The sequence below is a fragment of the Ustilaginoidea virens genome, chromosome 3 (assembly GCF_000687475.1).
Source record: "Ustilaginoidea virens chromosome 3, complete sequence".
NCBI lineage: Eukaryota > Fungi > Ascomycota > Sordariomycetes > Hypocreales > Clavicipitaceae > Ustilaginoidea > Ustilaginoidea virens.
Window position 1 is genome coordinate 2728639 of NC_057318.1, and position 21492 is coordinate 2750130.

A 21492-nucleotide genomic window follows, 5' to 3' on the forward strand; every position below is an offset into this window, starting at 1 on the left:
ATATATATATATAATAATATATAAAAGAGAGCTGAGCTAAAGCCTATTTAAGAAGAACTTATATATAAATCTTATATGGTCTTTGCTATCCATTATATAAATGAGTGGACTAGCTCTTATGAAGCGTTGGTAGTGCCACTGATATGGTGCAACAGCATGTGTACATATACCCCTGTATATACGCGAGCCTCTAAGCTCCGACCCCTTGGCGCCCCTGGCCAATATTTTGCCCCCAGCCGTTAAAGACAGGAAGGAACGGCCTGGCCTGTCTTACCTGGAACGTAAAGCAATCAAATGTTATCAAACCCCAACTACTGCAAACTTACGCAGCACGTGGCTACTCGCCGTTTTCTTGTCTTCTTTCGCCAACCTCAGGACTGCTTTCTCTCTTTCTCACCCGTACTCTGAACTCTAGCCCTCAGATGGCATCACGGAGCCTATAGTTGCTTCCGACCTGTCGCCCTGACTTGTCTGTCGACTCTTGCCATTAAATCTTATACTCTAGGTTTGATTACCTGGCTGAAGGCGCGACTGCACACCTTCTTTTTTCGCGCTATCGCTCTGGAAGCGGCCGTACCGCATCGACTTTTGCCAAACTCTCCTCTCTCATGTTCTTTACTCTCTGCGTCCCTGCAGCACTCGTATTTGCTATGCAATCCACGACCTTGGTACACGGTTGAATAATGTGGCGGCGCACTTACCTGCTCCTTGTTCTGATACGACTATGGTTTGCCTTGTCACCGAGCTATTTACACCCTGACGAGAATTTCCAGGGTCCCGAAGTCATTGCTGGTATGTTTGACCCTGCCATTACGCCTGAGCTTGGCAGGTTGCGCAATGCCAATGTTGTTGCCATTTGCGATGAGCCATGGTCATGCGCTCGGTCACGTTGGTCTTTGTGAGAGAGGGGAGAAGAAAAGAAGGATGTACTAATGCGCGCGCCATTTTCAAACAGGCCAAATCTTTAGCTATCCGGTCCGGAAGACGTGGGAGTTTACGAGTGAGCACCCGATTCGCAGCGTCTTTCCGCTATGGCCCGTTTACGGGCTCCCGATGCTACTACTGCGCTGGCTGTGGATTGGTCACGGACAGGATAGGGAAATTCCCCCAATTGCCGTATTCTGGACCCTGCGCGTTCTCATGTTCTTGACCAGCTTCGTCTTAGAGGATTGGGCGCTCCACGAGCTAATACCATCTCCACGACATCGTCGTATCGCTGTTCTGTTGGTCGCCTCGTCCTACGTTACTTGGACCTATCAGACACATACATTTTCGAATTCTGTGGAAACGCTGGTGGTGGCTTGGAGTTTGGTCCTCATTCAGCGTATCGTTGACACCCAAGCAAGTTACCCTCGACCAGTTTCCATCCATGTACTACAACCTCAACTTGGTTGCTTACGCTAACAATGCTGATGTTTGCAGCAACAATCATCGCTCATGTCTTCGACTGTGCTCGGAATCGTTGCCGTTTTCGGCGTCTTCAACCGCATAACCTTTCCAGCCTTTCTCTTAATCCCAGGCCTTCGTTTAATACCCCATTTTTCTAATAAGTCAGTGTCCTCTGGGGCTCCTAAGCGGCTGCCAGAAACGAAAAGAAAGAAATGAAAACGGCATCTTGCTGACTCGCGTGAATAGACTTTCATCATTGGCAGCCCTGGGTTCCGCCGCCTTTATCACCACTATAGTAGCCATCGGGCTGGACACGGCCTTTTATTCATCGGAGCCCCTTACTTGGGCCGATTTAGTCGGGAACCCCATCATCACGCCCCTCAACTTTTTTCTATACAACTCTGATGCCACAAATCTTGCTCAACATGGTATTCACCCGTTGTATCAGCACATAGCAGCAAACTTGCCTCAACTTCTTGGGCCTGCTACTGTTCTGCTTTTCACGAAGCCTCACTTGTCATTGAGGTTATATTCAGCAATATCAGGACTTGTTGTCTTGTCTTTATTTCCTCATCAGGAGGCTCGCTTCCTCCTGCCAACCGTACCATTGATTCTCTCTTCAGTAGAACTGCCAAAGAACAAGACTCTTCTGCGCACATGGGCAGGAGCCTGGATACTGTTCAACCTGGTCTTTGGAGTGTTGATGGGTATATATCATCAAGGTGGTGTTGTTCCCGGACAGGTTTTCATGAGCAACCAACCAGACGCAACCAACGCCATCTGGTGGAAAACATACACACCGCCTATCTGGCTGTTGAACGGCAAGAACGAGGTTTTGCAGACCAAGGATGTCATGGGTCTCAAAGGCGCAGTCTTGCTGGAGCAGCTAACCGATCTTGCCACTTGCGACACTCCGGCTGATCGACGGAGTCGAGAGTATTTGAAAGAGAGTAATGGAACCTATCTCATCGCGCCGGCGTCAGCTGTATGGTTGGATCCCTATTTACAGAACAAGGGTCTTCAAGGACTGCGGTTCCGGGAGGTTTGGCGCTACAGTAAGCACCTGAATCTAGACGACCTTGACTTTGGTGACGATGGTGTGTGGAATACACTGTCTAGGGTGGTGGGACGCCGAGGACTCGTCGCGTGGAGGGTAACCAAAACTTGTCCAGAACAATAATAGTCCATAGTAATAGAAGGTAATAGAAAGCGCGTATATCATACAGTACGTCACTGTAAAGAGAGGGGGTATTTTCTTTTATTTTAAGAAAAAAAAAAGTTCTTTCACCCTTGGTGCGAATGGTCTTCAAGAGTCTGATTTCCGGCAACGCCTCCGGATGCAGGATGCACGACAAAGCAATTATATTTCATAATGTAGTGGTAGTACTTCGCATACCCAGGTTCTTGGTCTATTGAAACTCTCGGCTAAGTTTCGCGGCGCACAGTTTACTCTGAATAAGGATCTCCGAAGCCAAGCGATGGATCAGAGCAGTATAAACACTCAGTAAAGGCGCTTGGGAGGGGACATGGAGGCCTTGATGGTCAAGCTGCCAACGTTCTGCCAGCCTTTCTTCAGAAGAGAGACGAGGTAGTTGATGGCCAACATGATGTTCCCAATGAGCTGCTCCTGCTCCATGCCGACGTTTCCAACGGCAACGCCCATGCAGAGAACCTTCTTCAGCTGGAACTTGATCGTCGACTTGACCTCGTTGATCTTGCCAGTGAGGTCATCGGCGTGAGAGACGGGGGTAGGAAATTTCCCGGCTACGGATCAAAGTCAGTTACCATGCTGTGATGCATGAAACCACGTTCACAAGGCGGTGCGAGTGGACTTGGGGAGCAACAGCGGAGTTTGCACCTACCCTTGGACAGACCAGGGCCCAACAGACGGGGAATTTGCTTGATGAGGGCCTCAGAGGCGACGAAAGCATCGTACTTGCGAGCCAGCTTCTTGATAAGCTTCTTGTTCTTGTTGAGTTTCTTCAAGTCATCCGCCGACATGGCGTCGACACCGCCGTGCTTGGCACGGTCGAGATCGTGCTGGTCACCCAATATGCAAATGGCCATGTTAGGGCGAGGGATGGAGGGTAGCTTGATGGTGCCGGAAAAACGCTTGTCACGCTGAGGGTCATAGTTCTTCAGGCCGATCTGAAGCTCCACCGTCTCGAGGAAGTTGCGCTTCTTGGTCTCGTTAGAGTACTCCAACAGCTCGGCGACTTGCGTCCGGACATGAGCTAGATGGAAAATGCAGTTAGCAGTCAGTCGGAACGCGCATCGAATTTGATTCCATTTCCTGCCTCGAGCGCGGGTAGGGGCAGCAAAGCGTCACAAGAGTGTAGTCTGTGCTATTCGTGAGCATGCTTGCCGGAGAGGCGCTGATAACTAACCGACTGTAATCTTGGACATTTTGGCAGTCTCCCAATAGATTCAGAGATATCTAATGGTGGTCTGGACGAGGTTTGTTTAGAAAGGAAGGCGATTTTTTTCTTTTTCTTCTAATTTTTTTTTTCAGACGGAAGCAGGCTTGGTGATTGTGTGGGAGGGGGGGCGCCAGGGCAAAGTACTCCCACGTGGTACGTCACGTGACCTTGCTCCTGAGTTGGGATTTGAGGAAATGTTCCTTTTCCTTTGATGATTTAACGTCGTTGGGTAGGAACTGGCAGTTTACAGACTTGAGGTAATAATCTAGAGGTCTTGCTTCCGATAAGTATATTGCCCCGAAGGTTCGCTGGTTGTGAAATGTATGTCATTGCAACCTCATTATAGATTTTCAGCCAGGCTATCCTCGGGAGATGATTGAAATGACAAGGCTGGAGGCGCCTGCAAAGGTCACTGCGTTAGCCAACCCTATCGCCTTGGTAAAACATCTCGAGCAGCAAAGCGCGACCATAAGAACAAGGTGAAAATACATGGTTGTTCATGGGGTTATATGCTTGTTATGGCGAAACGATTTACTGACTTAGGACTCTAGCAATGCCAATTTCTTGTTTGATCAGCTCCTCAAAGAAGCTGCCCAACCAAAGTCCGTCTCAGGCCAGGCCTGTGTGAGACTCTGTGGACTTATCGACCAATCTGCCAAATCTAGCTCAGTTGATTTGGTTTGTTGGGCCTTATCACAAGCCGTTACGTTGAAGCTGTTTACGTTCTATATAGAATGGAACGAATCAGACAACCATCGCTCCATGAAGTTGGTATTGGACCTCGTTGCCCAGTCCATTCTCAAGAGCCCGAATCGAGAAGAAGCCATCGACATCAGGAAAAACATACTGGAAATCCTGATATCCATCGTGATTGGTCGCTCGAAGAAGCCGGTCGCAAAGTCTGCTATAAAAACCCTGGACCACCTTCTATCAAAAGGTGTGATTACCCTGGACGACATAAAGTCAACGTATGTTTCTCTTCGCGCAGGGCGTGCCGGCCACGACGACACCGACATCTGGAGAAGCTTCACTGTGGACTTATTACACTGGATGAAATTGCACTTTGTCTGCTCTATCGCTGGGCGGCTGATTGTTTCAATCTATTGCCACTGGAGGCAAGGGAAAGTTGCAGGGACTGTTCCTGAGATTGAGACATGGCATCAATGGCTTCTTGATTTTCTTTCCGAAGAGGCCGTTCTGCTTGAGTCGATCAAAAATTACGTCTTTCTGCCACTTTTCAAAGCTGATAGGTCTGAAGCCTTGAAATACCTTTGCTGGATGAACAAAGACCATGCTTTGTCGAGCGCCAGGAACATGAGCATGGGCACCCCTGCACTGCTTCAGCTAGCTGCTCTTGAGGCTGGTAAGAAAATTGGGCTTGTTGAGGAACCGGGTGAGTGATTCCAGTATTCCAGTCCTCTTCCGAGGAGATGGGGCTCTGATATCTCCATGTGGTCAGCATTGGGGAGCGGCGATGACGGTGCAGGAGATCCCTTATCCATCACTCTTCAAGAAAAGGTTCTGGAGACCGTCTTGGCTCACCCCTCTCACGAAGTTCGATCCCTGGCACTCTCTCTGCTCGTGACGTCGCCGTCAACAACCAGGCCTTACTCATCAACTGCGCTCGACCTTCTCAAGAAGCATTTGGGGTCGTTCTTCGCTGACCCAGATGCCAAGTTCAGAGTCGATTTTTCCGCCAAGGCGAGAGACATGTTCAAGAGAGTGCGAGGTGCTATTCACGTTTTGAAGCGTAGCATACGCCGTGCCAAGGCCAAGATCCAGAAAGCAAACGCGCTTGTCCTGTCAGGGCAGAGCGCTATTGCGCAGCCGATCCTCTACCGCTCAAACCTGATTTCGCTGCCCGAAGCCCAACTTACATATTGCTTGCACGCCCATGTCAAGTTTCTGCACTGGTACCTTGCCTTCCTGTGCAATGAAATGATCCCGACAGCCTCCTACCAGCGTCACATCGCGGCGTTGAAAGCATTCATGTACATTATACGAATGGAAGATGACGGCTCCAAAACGTGGGACACAGACGATGACCAGCAGCTCTTCTTTAATCAGTTCGACAGCATGTGGGCGCGAGCATTGCTCGACTTGATCATGGACCCCTTTGAAGATGTGAGAGATGTTGCTGCTGCCGCTTTGGCAAACTGCTATACCGACGGAAGATACCGGTGGCTCACGCTGGATGGTTTCGGAACGAGCACCGTGCCCGTCGGACAGTTAATAGACCTGTCTCGGCGCGCCAGTGAACTTGCTCGTAGAACTGCCAGAGCAGATCACTCCGACGGTGCGGCTAAAGCATCGCAGCTGCTCTGCAGGTTCCTCAAATCCGGAAACGAAAGGCTCCATATGCTTTCCACAATGGTTGACGAGCTGAGAAGCAAGATTGACCGGGTGGAAAACGATCTTGGTCGGGCCGTTGTCGATGCTCCTCTTCACGGGGATTTTGCGTCTCTTTGTGACACGTGGCAGGTGGTATCAAAAATCAAGCTTCTGGCTCCACAAATGTCTCAGGCACAAGAACTACAAGAGCACATTGTATCGTGTTGTGAGCGAACTTGGAACGCCGTTCGAGACATCTTGTGCGATGATTCACCTGAGGGACATTTACCTGAGGAGCTTGAGGAGGTGGATGGACTTGACACGAAAGGCCTTTTGAGCTACAGCTTTCGTGCTGTTCATGAATCAAGGTACGTACGGTACACGCTATGATTTCCGAGCCAAGCTGGCGTGTGATATGATTGAGTCAGTGACTCAACGTCTTCAGCAATCTCATGCGAGCCGTGATTCTCACCGCACGGAACGCTCCTCAGGGGGATCTCATTGTTCCTACAAGTGAGTTATTCGAGCGGATAGGTAACCTAACCTTTACCCAGCTGGCGAGTTTGCGTCACAGAGGAGCCTTCACCACGGTTTCGGCTACCTTTGCCACGTGCTGTCAACAGACTAAGCACTTGGCATTTGAAAGGACTAGGCAGTCTCTATTGGATACCTGGTACAAGGTGCGTGCAAAGGGGATGACGGCCTCGGCATGATTTGGCCGGTCAACGCCCACGGGGACAAGGACGAGGCGAACAATACATTCACTGACGGACATCAAAGGGTACCTTGAATGCCATCTATTCACAAGCCTCCACAACTCGACGGTCGGCCGGTATTCCCTCCATGGTTACGGGTATCCTCGCAGCTAACTCGCCCCACCCAACCTTTGACCAAGTCATGAACACACTCACGTCCCTTGCAGCAAAAGAGGCCAAGGTTTCAGAGATCAATGGCTCCAATCTTCCTCAAGTGCACGCATACAACTGCCTCAAGGACATATTCAAAAACTCGCTTCTGACGTCCCTTGGAAACAAGTCGGAATCCTACCTGCCTGACTGTCTAGAACTGGCCGCGAAAGGGCTGCGATCCGAGGTGTGGGCCATTCGGAATTGCGGCCTTATTTTCCTGCGGAGTCTTATTGACAACTTGTTCGGCACTCACGAGAGCAAGGCCACGATCGAGGCCGGCTGGGACGGCAAGGCAAACCGCATCCACTACCACCGGTATCCTAACCTGCCTACCGTTCTCAGGGCCCTCCTCCAGTCTGGACACCGGATCCTGTCCGAGCCTACGGATGCCGGCTCGGCAGCCGAGTCGGTGTTCCCCGCGCTGGACCTTATCCGCCGCGCTGGACCTCCTGACTTGCTTCGCGACGAGATCCAGGTTCTCGTTGCCGAGTATTTACTGAGCCCGGTCTGGCATGTTCGTGACATGGCAGCTCGCACGCTTTGCTCCTGTCTCTTGCACGAGCGATGGCTGGCCGACATCGAGCATATCTGTCGGAGCGCCCTGAGCAGACCATCAGCACATCGGCAGAATCACATTCATGGGGTCTTGCTGACCTTGAAATTCGTTATTGAGAGGCTCAACGAAGTTGCTCCAGAATGGCTTCTCGGTAAGAGGGCATCTCCCCCCCCCCCTCTCCCCCTTTTCTCTCTCTTCTTTCCTTTCTTCCCTTCCTTCTCGCAGGCTTTGGAACTGAGAGCGCATTGCAGGTGATCTCGAGCACCTGGGATCGTTTCTTTCCCAGACCAAGTTAGATGTTTTATTCTCCAGTTGCCCAGACGTGGTCGCCGCATACATGGACGTGATCAATGCGGTATGGTCCATCGAGTCGGCCCGCAACCTCCCATTGTCTCCCTTCAGGGTTTCGCTGCCGAAAACTACCACAGGATCTGCGCTTCTCAATATCCAAAAGGCCGTCTACCACGTGTACTTAACATCAAGGCTCGACGAACCCATCCCTTACCTGCAAAGCCATCTTCAGTGTCCCAGCATTGACCTGGACGGCCTCGTGGCAGCTCTGGAGACCACGTCCAAGGTGTGGCCTCCCCAATCGTGCTCCCAAGATGTGCTGTCCTCTTTGTGCAGCTTGTACATCACCGTCTGCTTGCAAACCAACTACTTCGAAGCCCAAGTTCTGTGCGTAGAATCCTTGACCTCCGTTATGGACGACCTGCTCGAACAGAGGGCCTACGACAAAATCCCTTGTGGTGCGCTGCTTACTCTCTGGACAGAGCTTGCCGCTCGGCCTATGAACCCTGCTCTTTCAAATGCCGTCATCAGGGCAAGCGGCTGCATTGCGGCAGCCCACAGTCATCCCGGGTCCACCAGCAGCAGCAGCAGCCTCCACGCCTGGGGACTCATCATGGCGGATGCCGCTCTGGATGATAAGGTATGCATGCCATCGCCAGTCCAAAGCACTGTCTTTTCGAGGGCATGAAGGCAGCTAACTGTTTCCTTCTTCTCTTTCTTCCTGTAACTCTAGACTTTTGACACTCGCTTCGCGGCCGCCTCATCACTACGTTCCTTCTTTGCCGTCCACAGCTCTCCCCGAGCCCCGGACCACCTCTTCCCCATGGTCACACTGTACGATGCCCTCAACGACGACGACGAACAAGTCCGCGAGGTTGCCGCCGCCGCCGTGCAATCCATCGTCGGCGACGCGCTTGTGCCTCTTGAGGCAGCGAACCGGCTCCTTCGCTTCCTGGCCACCGCGTTCGGCGCCTCGCCCTGTTTCAGGGCCATCGTGGCGGACCGTCTCGTCGGGTATCATGGCGTCCGGGCTGCCGCGCGGCAGGCATGGGAGCCCGCAGAGGATGAGCTCGCGAGAGCAATGCAGTTTGACGACTCGCTCTTCGTCGTCGAGGAGAAAAACTTGTTTGTCGATGAGGTGCGCGAGACGAAGCGCTGGGTCGACGTCTTCAACAGCCTCGACTGGCAGGCCGACGAAGAATCTCTGATCAAGCTGGACGATTGGGTGCGGCGAGGCGTCCTTCACCTGGCCGCGTTGGCGGAGGTCAACGACGGACCACTGGGCTGGGCATCCGACGCGACCGTTTTCGCCATTTGTACCCGTTTGGTGCGCAGCTCGGCGGCGCTGGCTGGCAAGACGGGGAGTCTGGACATGAGGCAAGCCATAGCCACTGCCAAGGAGGCTATGCGATTAAATGGTTCTCGAATCTCGCAGCTGCTCACGGAGGGGTGGATTGGCATTTGAAAGCATTCGCACTAGATAAAATCATGAGCAGACAAGATAGCCCCTCTTGATGCCGTCCCCCGTCACCTCAAAAAAACCTTTGGTGTATGCTTAGCTTTGATCCATGTTGCCGTTGAGATGCATGTCCCTTTTCCCTCATCACGGACCACGTGCTCGCGCGCTCTAGACCGCACCAGGCTTTATTTGCGTTTGCCTTGGAATTCATCACTACTTGGACCGGACAGAGGCTGCTTTGGAACAAGTCACATCCTCTCTGTTCAAACCACCGAGGCGGCCCAGCTTAGCCGCAAGCATGGTATTCTGCGCCTGCAACTCCCCAACCTGGGCGCGAAGCAGCTCAATCTCCTTGGCTGCCACATCCCTCTCGGTCCTAATCTTTTCCAGCTCCAGCGTCAGGCGCGCCTTTTCTCGGCTTTCCAATGTCTTCTTCCTTCTCGCCGCGGCCTTTCTTTCTTCTTGTTCGCGCTTCTCCTCCAATTTGCGCATTTCTCTCTTAAATTTGGCCTCCTGCTTGGCAATCTCCTTGTCATGCTTTTCTCGGAGTTTGGCTTGCGAGGCGACATCCTTGTCCTTCTCGCCTTGACGCTTCGGTTGCATTCGTTGTTGGAACTCGGTGTATCTTTGCTCTAGTTTTTTCCGACGGTCGAGCAGCTTTTGCAGGTCCTTTTCCAGGGGCTGCAGGCGCTGTGACTTTGACCCTTCCGACTGGCTTCCGGCCACGCTACTGGTGGTTGCTTTGTCTCCAGTCAATGACTTTTCCAAAGCTGATCTAAAGCTACGGAGAGAGGATGTGTCGCTTTGTGCTTCTTCGTCTTCACTGCCATCTGCTTCTTCTTCCTCTTCTTCTTCTTCTTCTTCTTCTTCTTCTTCTTCTTCCTGTCTCTGAACACGCTGGCCATCAGCCAAGCTACTTTGGCTGCCGGCAAAGCTCAATGGGTTGCTCAACTGCGACCTTAGCCCGCTGGCAATAGACCCAGCTACGCCATAGGCCCCGTGAATGATGCCGTACAATCCCGTACTGCTTGGTATCCAGTCGTTATATGTGGCATCGAGGTCTTGCGCGTCTCTTTGCGAATCCTTGTGGTTTTCTTCATCCAAGACTGCCTCGTCAGGTGGCAGTTTGGCCGTCGAGGTCCCGCCATTGGCAGCGCTGTTGCCGTTGACATTCTTCTCGTCCTGTGCAGGGCGAGCAGAACCGTCCTCAAAAGCCGTGGTCGAAACCCAATTCAAGAATTTGCCAGCGTCTCCAACAATTCCTGGCGGTGTTCCTTTTTCTATGAGGAATCGCGGCACACTGCCGCCTGGGTCGCTTCTCGTTACCATGAGCCACTCGATAACCATGGGTACCCTCGAGTTATGCTCTGCAAGATGTACTGTAGAAGACCGCCTGGCTTCGTCCAAAGTCAAATCAGCCGAAGAGAGAGATCGCTTGTTGATGGTTACGTCGGTTTCGGCAGGGACTTGTCGAATCATCTCAACCGACTCATACTGGCCTCGAATGATGCCTGGGCGTGGAGGACAGTCGGGGTGAAGGCATGGTTTCGATACAATCATGTACTGTCGAAGGGCTTGCGATTGTTGATCCGGGTTCAAGCGGGGAACATCAGATGTGAGAAGTAAGGTGATGAAGTCTCGAGGTGCCGTAGGCCCAGGGAACTGAGCAGAAAGTTGGAAGACTGCAGTAAGGGATGGTTTGTTAGTTCGAGGGCCATCGAAGACAATGAGGGCGTGAGACGGGGACGCCTAAAGCAGCACTGAAGCCGGAAACGCACGTACCATCAAGACTCCCTGCGCTTTGAACAATGCGATGCTCGACATTCCTCTCCGCACCAATTCCTCGAATGTTCCCGCTCCCAGGCGAGCCCTGCACTTTCAAGGACTCGGCAAGCTCTCTTTTCAAGCCAGCTTTCCACTCATCAAATGACAGACACTCGTGAACGCTTCGCCTGGCAAACCACGCACCTTTTCCATCCTTTCCTGGAAGCTTATACACACTGATTCCGAACGGGTTATCCTTGGGATTCGTCTTGACCTCTTTCCATTCCTTTTGCAGCCGGGCAGACAAGCCGGGAGCGGCTGGAGACTTCTGAGCTGGCCGAGATTCCTGGCCTTGGGAATATACAACGGCGGAGTCGGTTTTTGCTCGAGCGCGACCAGAAGAAGCGGGCTTGGTCGCAGTAGCGGTAAAAGGTATCGAATCGATAACAATTTGAGCTTGGTCAAATACTTGATTCATGAACAGCTCAAGGTCATGCTGGAGAACGTGGCTCCAGTCAACGAGGGCCAAGGCTTCGAAGGGCTGATGGCTTGCCATTATGGTAGAAAGGAGGTCCTTGGCATTACCGAATGAGCATGCCCTCCGGCCTGGACTCTGGAGCAGCGACGATGCAAGCAGTTGGCGATGAGGGCAGCTGTTGCGGCCATTGAACAGCAGCGAACGCTAAAAGGAAATCAATAGGTGGGAACGGTATAAGGGACGGGACGCAGAGTATCCGAGACAGACGGACATAGGAGGAAGGAGAAGAAGAAATCAGGAGCGATGAAAAGCGGCCGGAGAGGCTGTTGTGGTGGAGTAGTCTAGTCGTTAGGCAGGCCGGAATTCACGGGATTATAGGAATGAACCCGTTTGCAGATGGCAGACAGAAGACGGCAGATGGCTTAGGTACCTTACCTAAGGTCAACAGGAAGGTATTGACCTAATGTAGGTACCTAGGTAGGTTAGGTAGGTACCTACTTGGTACCTAGGGCAACGATGGCGGTGCACAAAATGTGCGTGCTTCCGAGGAAGACAGCGACGGCAGATGCGGGACTTGACGTCAACACCACGTCACCGCAGTATCGAGGCACGAGGCGACGGAATCATGCACGCGTAAAGTTTTGCCACTATTCGCGATCCTTGAGGAGGCAAAGTAATTTGAACCTTGGTGTTCAACGTGCAAAGTTAGCTTTTTGCCAACTAATTTATATCCGCTTTCACCGAAGAATTTGCCCACAGCCTGGCTTTTAACTTGCTGGCACAAAACACAGCTTCCATATTTCACTCTCCCAACAGTGCGAGTCACCCCGGACTGAACAATACATCATCCCTGCTCGTGCAAAATATACAATATGCGTTTCCTAATAAAGTACAGTTTTCAGAGTTCTTATCTCTATTGTGTTTTCATTTCTTTTCCCGCTTCCACCTCCACCTCCACCACACATTTGCGCAAGAGTGATCCGTAAATCACAGAGATTTGTTCTTGCGTCAATATTCCGGCTACCCTGCTTTTTGTCCGGTGGCACTCTCCCGGCGAAAAGTTGCTTTGCGGGTTGTAGAGGGAAAAAAATATATATATATATACAATAAATAAGAGTAGTCAAGCATCAGACGACTAGCGCTTAGTTCTGCGGCAGCAAATTAACTTCACTGCTGTCGAGCTGCATGTGTCTCTTAGCAGTCTGAGCCATCACCGCAAACAGCTCTTCCAGTCCGGGCCAGTAGGACCAGCTTGTCACGGCCGATTCCCTTGCGGTATAAGTTGCAAACCCGCCAGCTAGCCTAGCAAAAGGAGCTTCGGTCTTGCCTGTCCTGGCAAGGCACGTCGGGTCTCGAGATAATTCTCGCACGCGTCTGTCACACCGCCGTCTTCATGGTCCCGGAGCGTCTTGCCGTCGCCAGTGACGTTATGACGAACATACCCTTTGAGCAAGCTTATACAGCTTCCTCCTTGTCGTTGTGGCCAGCTTCGTCGTCACATGCGGCCCAGTTCTCGACCAGTCTGCACCAGTCGAGGTCGCAGATCTCGGGTTGGTTTTCCACATGTCGGGGGTCGAGTTTGTCGACATTCGTGTCGCCGGTCGGGTCCGATTGCGAAATACACCACACAAAGCAAAAAAGGTAAAAGGAAGCGGAACAAGGGCACGTGGCAACAAAACTATGCTACCAAAGACGCTACAACCAGCCCCAATGCGACAGACACGGTAATGCCCTTCAGCAAAACCCCCTCATCTCCCCCGAACCAATCCTCCCCCCATGACCGCATTGTAGTCTCGCCTACAGCTTCCGCAGTGGTCACCACGCCACTGCTCCAACATCTTTTTCTTGTCCTCGGGTAACGAGCCGACGGTCTTTGCGCCGAGCCATCCATCCTTGACGGGTATGTCATCGTCGTCGTCGCCGCCGCCGCCGCCGCCGCCGCCGCCGCGCAGCACCTGCTCAAGCTCGTCGCAAAACGACTTTTCGTTGACCAACCAATTCTCCCATTCCATCTGGACCATTTCCCTCTCGACGCTGTTGACCACGCGCATGGCCACCATCAAGTCATGCCGGTATGATCCCAGTCGTTGACGCGTACGTCGAAGTCTACGTGCAGTGGCCCGACCCCAGGGAGACGAGAGCGTTACCCCAGCTTCCTCCCATGGCATGTCAATCTCCGTCGTGCTCAAGAGGCTCTTGTACGTCCTGAGGCATGTGCTGTTTTTCGGGAAATCCAACGCGTGCCCGTCGCCGCCAGTAGCCTCGTCCAGGTCTGCAAAGTAGATGGCTTTGCTCATGGTTGGGTTCGGCGTCACGCCAATCCGCCGCATGAATCCGGCCGCACTGCGCTCTTTCCACCACGTCGACGACTCCGACGACGTCAGCAGCGCGTTCAGCAGCGCACTGGCGCCCAACGCCAAGACGATGACCCGGTTTGCAGTAAAGATTCCAAAGATCTTCCCAAGTCCAGCAAACGCCCACATTATGAGAGACGAGACGGCGCTTTCGCCAAACGATCTTGCCGTTTCGAAAAACAAGGCTGTCAGTGTGCGCGGCTTAATTGCTTGCTTCTTGCTCGATTCCGCAGATGCTGGCGAAAAGACGACGGCTTGTGTCTGCTCCCCAACATGGCCGTACACGTAAATGGCTGCGTTTGTACGGCTGCGAGTACCTAGTTTGCGAACCTGATCCGTTGCCAGTTCTGCCATCTCTTCTGCGCCTGCCACGGCATCGTGTAGAGCTTGCCGCTCAACCAGATTCTTCGATAGCGTTGGCGTCTTAGACCAATCAATCTTGACATAGGCCGCCAGCTTGCACTTGGATTTGGCCACATGCGTGATGACAATCTTGGTTACCAGCCTGAAGCTCTGCGAGTGAGGCAGATGCCACGCGGTTCGTATATGCGTCACTACGTATGTGACATGATCGCTGAACACATCAATGGTCTGACAGTCGCTGACGTCAGCAGACTTCTTGCGACCCAGCATGTCCATATAATCCACCTTGAAATCAAAGTCACGACGCATTCGACCCTGGTCGACCAGCACCCAGGGTCCTTGAACAATCTGCTGCGCCCGATGCTCAAAGTAGAGCTTGGCGAAAACGAAGCTCTTATCGCCAAACAGAACATGGAAACAAGCCTTGGCACTAATCTCGAAATGCCGCTCGGCTGCCTTTTGCGTCATGCCCTCGGGCTCGTACATGACGGGATGAGAGGGAAGATGCAGCTTTCCCGGTAGCCGCCGAGGCGTCCTGGCTGGCTGGTGATGCAGGCCGACCCCATGCTGATTGCGTGTCACTGGTCTTCCTGACACGGTGCCATCGTCCATCGGCGTGTGCGCCGACACCTCCTCCCAGCTCTCAGCGCCAGCGCTGGGTCGCTCGTATTCATCCCTATCCACATTCATCAGCGCCGAAATGATGTCCTGCGTGTCCATAGGTTCTTCGGCCTGCAGGTTGTCCATTAAAAGGTTGAGACGCGTGTGAAGAAGGTGTACGTTGTCCAGGAATATCTTGACCGTGATGCGGGTATAGCCCGTCTCATTCGTGTCTTGACCAAGGTGAAGGAAGATAAAATCACAGTCCTTGCCTGCCGCAGTGGTCACTTCAGTAATGATATCCAAGCTTATCCCATAAGCAGTTACCAGTCCCATTTGATGGCCATAGAAGTACATGTTGTCTGAAGTAACGTATATTCTCCCATCTCCGGCTAGGACTTCGCTCCGAGAGTCTCGGGCTTCGGAACTCGACCATGCAGCGCGGAAGACGAGAACAAGCTCCTCTCCAGGTGGAGCGGTTGGGAAGAGGAGACGAAACTGAGCGGTTTGGGCCTTCAATTCTGCTGGATAATTGAGGGGAAATGGCTGACCAATCCGACCTTCACCCTCTGCGCCAGGGAGATTTTTAAGTGAATTCGGCTGTTGAGCAACCCCCATCGCGTCGTCACCGTCCCTCTTTGGCAGTATCGGCTGTTCAGGGGTGTTGATTGTGGCCCAGATATTGCTACCCCAGTAATTCGCGACAATCGAGGTCGGGAGTGTTCTGCTGTTGGCCACCTGACGTTTCTCCCCCATTAGAAAGACGGCCGCGCGGCTCAAGTTGGTCGTCACTGGAGGCCGTGCCAGCGTCAAAGGAGCTAAAGAGCCAGCCGAAGAGTCCAACGGTGACAGCAAACCCGTTGATTGTTTACCAGTTTTGTTGACAGGCACTTGGGCTGCTGGGTGAGCGGGAAGCAGATGATGGCTGGCTGATATGAGGCTGGCTATGCCACTGCTCGGCAAACCAGGGCTTATCGGGCCGGCTTCAACGACACCAGCTCCAAATGTCGGTTTTCTGTGAAGGTCTAGCTTCTGGACAATTCTTGCCGCGTGCTCTCTCCTGCTCTCGTCTTCTTCTCTGGCCAAATCCCTTCCAAGGGTACTGAAGGAGCGTCGACCTGCAACCATATTGTTGACATCCGCGCTGTGCCTCACAATGTCTTGTGCGGGCACAGAGAGCGTGACACTTCGGTCGAAGCCTGCCACCCCGACGTCGTCTCCGCTGACTGCGGCTGCGACCCCAGGGCTATCAGTATTTACAGCTGCAAATTCCGGTGCGCTTGGTCGCTGTATTGAGAAGGCTGGGTCAGGACCGGCGGTGGCAACTCTGCTGCTGTTGCCTATGCTCGCTTCAAAGGCCTTCTTTTTCGTCACCTCGAATACCTCCAACCACTCAATGAGCTCCCTCTGGTTCTCTGCCTGCAGTACCATGGTCTGGTTCTTCGTCTTAACCTCAAAGCAAAACCGGCGGTCCTCACCAACGGCCGGCTTGGCGCTGCAAAGCAACACCCCGATCTCATCACCCTGAAGCACCCCTTGAGGTCCGGGGACAAGCCAGCCAAGCACACCATCGCGACAGTAGTACCATCTCCGTACCCAGGTATACCTGACGGGTTTTCCATATAATATTTTCAGAAACAGCCACCCTTGCTTTCCCGAAATCGTAGCAGATTTTTCGTTGGAACGCAAACTGAGGGGCCCCCGCGAGCCTAAAAAGGGCACTGTAGAAGCACTATAATCTTCAAGCTCACGGGATGGTTTGAAAACTTCTTGTGTGGCCTCACCCAGCTCTCTTCGGGCAGCCTGAAGTTCCATCCTGAAGACACCCTCGGAAGATTCCATTACCTTGGCCCATCCCAGAATGTGGTCCATTTCTCGGGTCCATCGCGTCGCATTCGTCATGGCGTCTCTCGAACGTTGAAGGTCTTTCCAAATCTCGTTACAGACTTTGACAAGCAACTTGTCTGCAGCAAGCCTTAGTTGTGGCGCGAACTGGCAGTACTCCAACGATGCTTGTAGGTAAGCTTTGCGGTTCTCGTAAACAGAAAAAGCGTCTTCGCGAAGAGCAGACGGTTCCTTCGTTTTGGATTGTCCGACATATCGTGAGAGAGTCGTATCGTATGCTCGTTGGGTTTGTTCCAACACCCTCCGGTTCTCTTTGAAGGTGCGCATCTCACCATTCAGGAAGCTCCTTATGGGGTCGATGACACCCATGTCCATCTTCTTTATGCTAGTCAAGATCTGCATCCAACATTCGCGTTGGCCGTCACCAGCTCTTTTCAAGGCGAGGAGGGTGTAATCATTCTCGATGATACCATCGGCACCGGATGGCATAGTCTTGGTTAAGTAGGCATTGATGGTATCCTCCAGTCCCAAAATTTCGTTGGCGAGTTTAAAAGTCGAGTTCACGTAGCCATTCAGCCATCTCTCGAGAGCTTCTGTCTGATCTGCAAAATGACCAGCCGTTGCGCGGAATGTAGGCGAGTCAAGCGCGGCTTCGTTGAGGCCGACGGCAACGCCTCGATCATGTTGCCTGGGCGGTCCCGGCGATGATACAGGGCCGTTGGGGGTCATGTTGGAGAGGGGCTGCTGTGAGGCCTCCTTACAGCAGCACTTGATCTTGTGCCGCCAAGGTCAAGGAGGGTGGAAGTAAGGCGTCAAGTACTATAACAGTGAAAAGGAGAACAAGTGACAAAGTACGGACGAACGGAATCCTGGATAAATCAAGGCCTATTTACTTCAAGTTCATTATTATGCCGACTGGCCCACTATGAGTGTATAAAGCACAAAAACGTTGCACAATTCATGCATTGACATTGAAGTTTGTGAGTGCGCAAAGCGCACCTGGCCCCACATGGCGCAGCCACCAATTAGAGCTCAACGTCATAGGCACAGCACGTCCAAGACGGAACAAGTATTGCGAAAGCAGCTTCAACTCCCCAAAGTTGGTGTGCACAAATCCTTGGCTTCACTGGCGCAATGTTGTACGCCTCGAGTGGGCCTTGTCGCAGCGAAAACATCCTTGCTGTAAACTGCAAGTCGTGTCGTATAGGTTTATTACGAAACGCAGCATCAGGGCACCGATGCAAATATTTGTCTAGATGCTCTCTTTGGTAACTCATGTCAAGTAACAGAGTGCGTGGTTGGGGGCCAAAGAATGAAACCAGAGGCGTAGAAATAAAACGCATGATATCTGTACGCCGCTAGCCCCTTGCTCAAGACCAGAAGAAGCTGTCAAAGACTCGGACCTCATTCATTACCCTTCCAACTTTTCGTTTGCGAAACTTCCCACTCTTTCACGCCAGCTCCTAACCTCGATTCAATTTGTTTCTTATGGAAAACCTGCTTACATTGTCAGATTGGATGATAGATTCGACCAAAGAGTAAAGATCATCATACCTCCCATGTCTGCCATTTGATAAGCTCAAGTGGCCGTCATCATCGAGCGAAGTGGACTTGGTCGCGACGCCTGGTGTTTTTGTGAGGTAGTACCAGACTGGGCATTTCGCGTCAAGCGCTTCTGAGCAAATGACAGCGGCGCGGCGTTGGCCGGCATCGGCACGTCGTCATCCTCGTTGTCTGCAGACGGTAGAACTTGAGCCGATCCCTCGTTCGCGACGAGGGGTTCCAAAGGTCAATCGTCGTAATATTCGTCATCGTCACTGAGATCAGCCAGCTGCTCGAAATTGACTTTGTAGCGAAGAATACCGCCGATGCCGCCAAAGCCCTTGACGAACTGATTGCCTTCAGTTGATCGGTCAGACACGAATTCCAAGGCAGCACCAAAGTCTTTGTAGTGCTCCGCAATCCACTCCAAGAATGACTCTTGGGAAATGATCTCCTTTTCTTGACCAGTGGAGGAGTCCAGGAATTTGTCCCGGTTGGCCTGCTCCTGTTGCTTAGACAAATGTAAAATGGCTTCGTCGCCGTTGCTGTCTTTCAGAACCCAGCGGGTAATCTCGAGGTTTTCAAACACGATAAGAGTTTCAACGGCACCCAGTTCCAATGCCTTCAAGGTGTCGTCGATACCATAGCATACTTTTCCAGTGTCTTGGCTAATCTCTTCAAAGTACTTTCCAATGAGCTTCTTCTCTTGAATAAACTTGACGTTGCCGAGGGTCTCAGATGACAGTTCAATGGCTTGGTTGAAACCGTTTTCGCCACCATACGAGACATCAACAACCTTGATGACCTTGGTTTGGAGACGGTTGTCAAACATGTCGGAGGCATTGAGATCGTTTTTAAAATCGGCGGAACCTGCCAGGACGATACCAGCCACATTTACCTTGTCATTGGTAATGAAGTTTTGGACTGCCAATTCGGCAACCTTGCGGACATAATTGTGTCGCTTTTCCTCGCGAAGACGAGCGAAACGCAAGGCAGACTGACCACCACGTCCGTGCTTTTTGGGGAGATCGACGGAGAACTTGTGAACAATGTCGCGAGTGTTGCCGCTTAGGGTGCCGAAGAGGGCTCCGTTGCCGTCCATGATGATGAAGCCAAACTTCTGGTCAGATTCAAGTAGTTCGGCCAAAGCTTCCGTGTGGAACTTGTTATCACAGAGATACAGCGATGTGTTGATAGGCTTGAAAGGCTCAAAATCAATGTTGACCTTTCTCTCTTTACCTTCCTGGGTCAGGATTTCACCGCAGTAGATGACCAGCCCATTGGGAGGAACCTTGTTGTAGAGTTTTAGACGGTTTTGGGTCGAGGTGATGGCGGACAAGACGGACTGTCGGTTGACTCTCGACTTGATGTTGGATGCAGTGCCCTGAGCGAAACGAGTTGGTTCCTTAGAATGCGGTCGACGCATATGACGATCCATCTACTTACATATTCTTCAGCCAGCATCTTGGCCGCGCGGGAAACTTGATCCTTTGGCGCTGAGATTTTCAGCAACGTCAGTATAGATGAGCCGTGAAGGAAGGTCCCGTCTGGCAACATACGGATAATGAGGGAAATCATTGAGGTTCCATTGCCTCTCGCAGCCTCAAGACGCTTGATCAGCTTCTTGATCTTCCAAATCTCAATCTGTTAATAACAGAGTTAGTTTTCGCTTGCCGTCGCCGAAAAAACTCAACCACGGCTGTTCTCATGTCTCGTCGTCGTTTCCCTTTATATTCTCATCATGTTTGATTCGCAGTGAGAAACTTGGTGTATAACCCGCCGATCCGTCGCGGGGCAGCAGAACGTGGAAGGGGCCAACTTGACGGGAGAAAGAGGGGCTGTCTGGGACACAATTTTTCATTCTTGGATTGCAACTTACGTTTCTCTCGGCCTCATTCGCCTGCGCGTCGGACATGATGGCGGCGATTATTCAGGAAACTGCGAACAAAGTACTGATATTAGTTCCCCCCAAGCAGGATTTTCTTCTCTTGTTGCTGAAAATCAAGTTGGGTAGAGAAAGTTGGAAGAAGAGGTGAATAAGCCGAAAACAAGTGAACAAGGAGCGGTTTTTTTTTTTCCCTGATTTTTTTCCCTCATTTATTACTCTCCTTTGCGGTCCTCAAGTGTACATGCGAGGTACTCCGTACGCGCAGTAATTACCAAGTACACACCTGACATATGTAACTCTCCGACTAGAGGTACCTACCCCCTACCTCATACCATACCTAACCTACAGACCTTTTTTATGCAGCTTTGCCGTGTGGCCACCGCCCGGCAAAATGGGCGGCACGCCTAGCGACATCTACTCCGTACCCAAAACTCCGTACCCAAATCTAGGGCAGATGGAGGAGTATGCCCTGAGTCGACTGACGAACTGAAGTCGGCATGTACGGCATTCTTTAGTCCCAGAAGTCTGCTACCGCTCAGTTGCAAAGAGCAGCTTCCCCCAGCCAGCCATGGATCCGGAATCAGTCGTCACCGAGGTTGCCGAGACCATCCAAATAGGCCACATTCGATCTCATCCCGACTTGAACTACCATGCCGCGCCATCTACTGCGGCCGATAGAAAAGAGCAAATCATCTTTCACAGCCCCCGTCTCAGCGACGATGACCTGCTCGACGACATGGCTGATGATGGCGGAGATCTTCCCTACAGCGTCCTCCGACCAGCCCCCAAGACACATAACCTCCCTCCTCTACCAGACTTACGATTTGAACAGAGTTACCTCCGCAGCATTGAAAATGCAGATACTTGGTGGAAGATATTGCTCATCACGGCAAGGGACCAAGTTAGTATTGCTCCCCTGGCTCACCTGTTGAACTCCTGCTTCACGTTGGCGTGGTTGTGCCTGACTTTGGAATCCTTTAGATCATGATGCCCTTCGCACAGGGCCTGATATACAACTTGTTGTTATGCGGCTGGCAGCATTGGAACCGGAATGCTAAGTTACATGGTAACACGGCAGGCTCCCGCGTACGAAGATGGTGGTACGGCGTCAACAATTGGAAGATACCCAATCGACAGACGTAGCATGCAGCAGACTGCAAGGGATATCGTTGCGAACATCACATTGACGCATTATGTGACCAAGAAAGGCATTCACCTACCACTGAGGCTTGGCCACGTCTTGTCTTTGATATACTCCGTACTCCGTACCCAATTACTCATCAACCCGTGTTTGGGTCAAAGTT

The 21492-nt window shown here is 52.0% G+C and overlaps 7 protein-coding genes across 7 annotated transcripts; 3 read left to right on the plus strand and 4 right to left on the minus strand.

The window, feature by feature from the left end:
- Positions 1-683: 683 nt before the first annotated feature.
- Positions 684-2569, plus strand: UV8b_03749 (uncharacterized protein; the record flags this gene model as incomplete). Its single annotated transcript, XM_043141247.1, has 4 exons — positions 684-792; positions 956-1341; positions 1423-1550; positions 1636-2569. The coding sequence occupies 4 exons, from the start codon at positions 684-686 to the stop codon at positions 2567-2569; spliced, it is 1557 nt and encodes a 518-aa protein (XP_042997181.1).
- A 321-nt stretch (positions 2570-2890) lies between these two features.
- Positions 2891-3795, minus strand: UV8b_03750 (uncharacterized protein; the record flags this gene model as incomplete). The annotated part of the gene is made up of 3 exons (XM_043141248.1): positions 2891-3153; positions 3252-3623; positions 3777-3795. The coding sequence occupies 3 exons, from the start codon at positions 3793-3795 to the stop codon at positions 2891-2893; spliced, it is 654 nt and encodes a 217-aa protein (XP_042997182.1).
- Positions 3796-4571: 776 nt separating this feature from the next.
- UV8b_03751 (uncharacterized protein) lies at positions 4572-9360 on the plus strand (the record flags this gene model as incomplete). Its single annotated transcript, XM_043141249.1, has 6 exons — positions 4572-5172; positions 5269-6508; positions 6586-6820; positions 6921-7755; positions 7856-8535; positions 8629-9360. 6 exons carry the CDS (start codon positions 4572-4574, stop codon positions 9358-9360), a joined length of 4323 nt encoding a protein of 1440 aa, XP_042997183.1.
- Positions 9361-9567: 207 nt separating this feature from the next.
- On the minus strand, positions 9568-11674 carry UV8b_03752 (uncharacterized protein; the record flags this gene model as incomplete). Its single annotated transcript, XM_043141250.1, has 2 exons — positions 9568-11036; positions 11137-11674. The coding sequence occupies 2 exons, from the start codon at positions 11672-11674 to the stop codon at positions 9568-9570; spliced, it is 2007 nt and encodes a 668-aa protein (XP_042997184.1).
- Positions 11675-13344: 1670 nt separating this feature from the next.
- UV8b_03753 (uncharacterized protein) lies at positions 13345-17487 on the minus strand (the record flags this gene model as incomplete). Its single annotated transcript, XM_043141251.1, has 1 exon — positions 13345-17487. The coding sequence occupies one exon, from the start codon at positions 17485-17487 to the stop codon at positions 13345-13347; it is 4143 nt and encodes a 1380-aa protein (XP_042997185.1).
- A 1060-nt stretch (positions 17488-18547) lies between these two features.
- UV8b_03754 (uncharacterized protein) lies at positions 18548-20215 on the minus strand (the record flags this gene model as incomplete). The annotated part of the gene is made up of 4 exons (XM_043141252.1): positions 18548-19684; positions 19747-19796; positions 19860-19944; positions 20180-20215. The coding sequence occupies 4 exons, from the start codon at positions 20213-20215 to the stop codon at positions 18548-18550; spliced, it is 1308 nt and encodes a 435-aa protein (XP_042997186.1).
- A 541-nt stretch (positions 20216-20756) lies between these two features.
- On the plus strand, positions 20757-21331 carry UV8b_03755 (uncharacterized protein; the record flags this gene model as incomplete). Its single annotated transcript, XM_043141253.1, has 2 exons — positions 20757-21089; positions 21170-21331. The coding sequence occupies 2 exons, from the start codon at positions 20757-20759 to the stop codon at positions 21329-21331; spliced, it is 495 nt and encodes a 164-aa protein (XP_042997187.1).
- Positions 21332-21492: the final 161 nt, after the last annotated feature.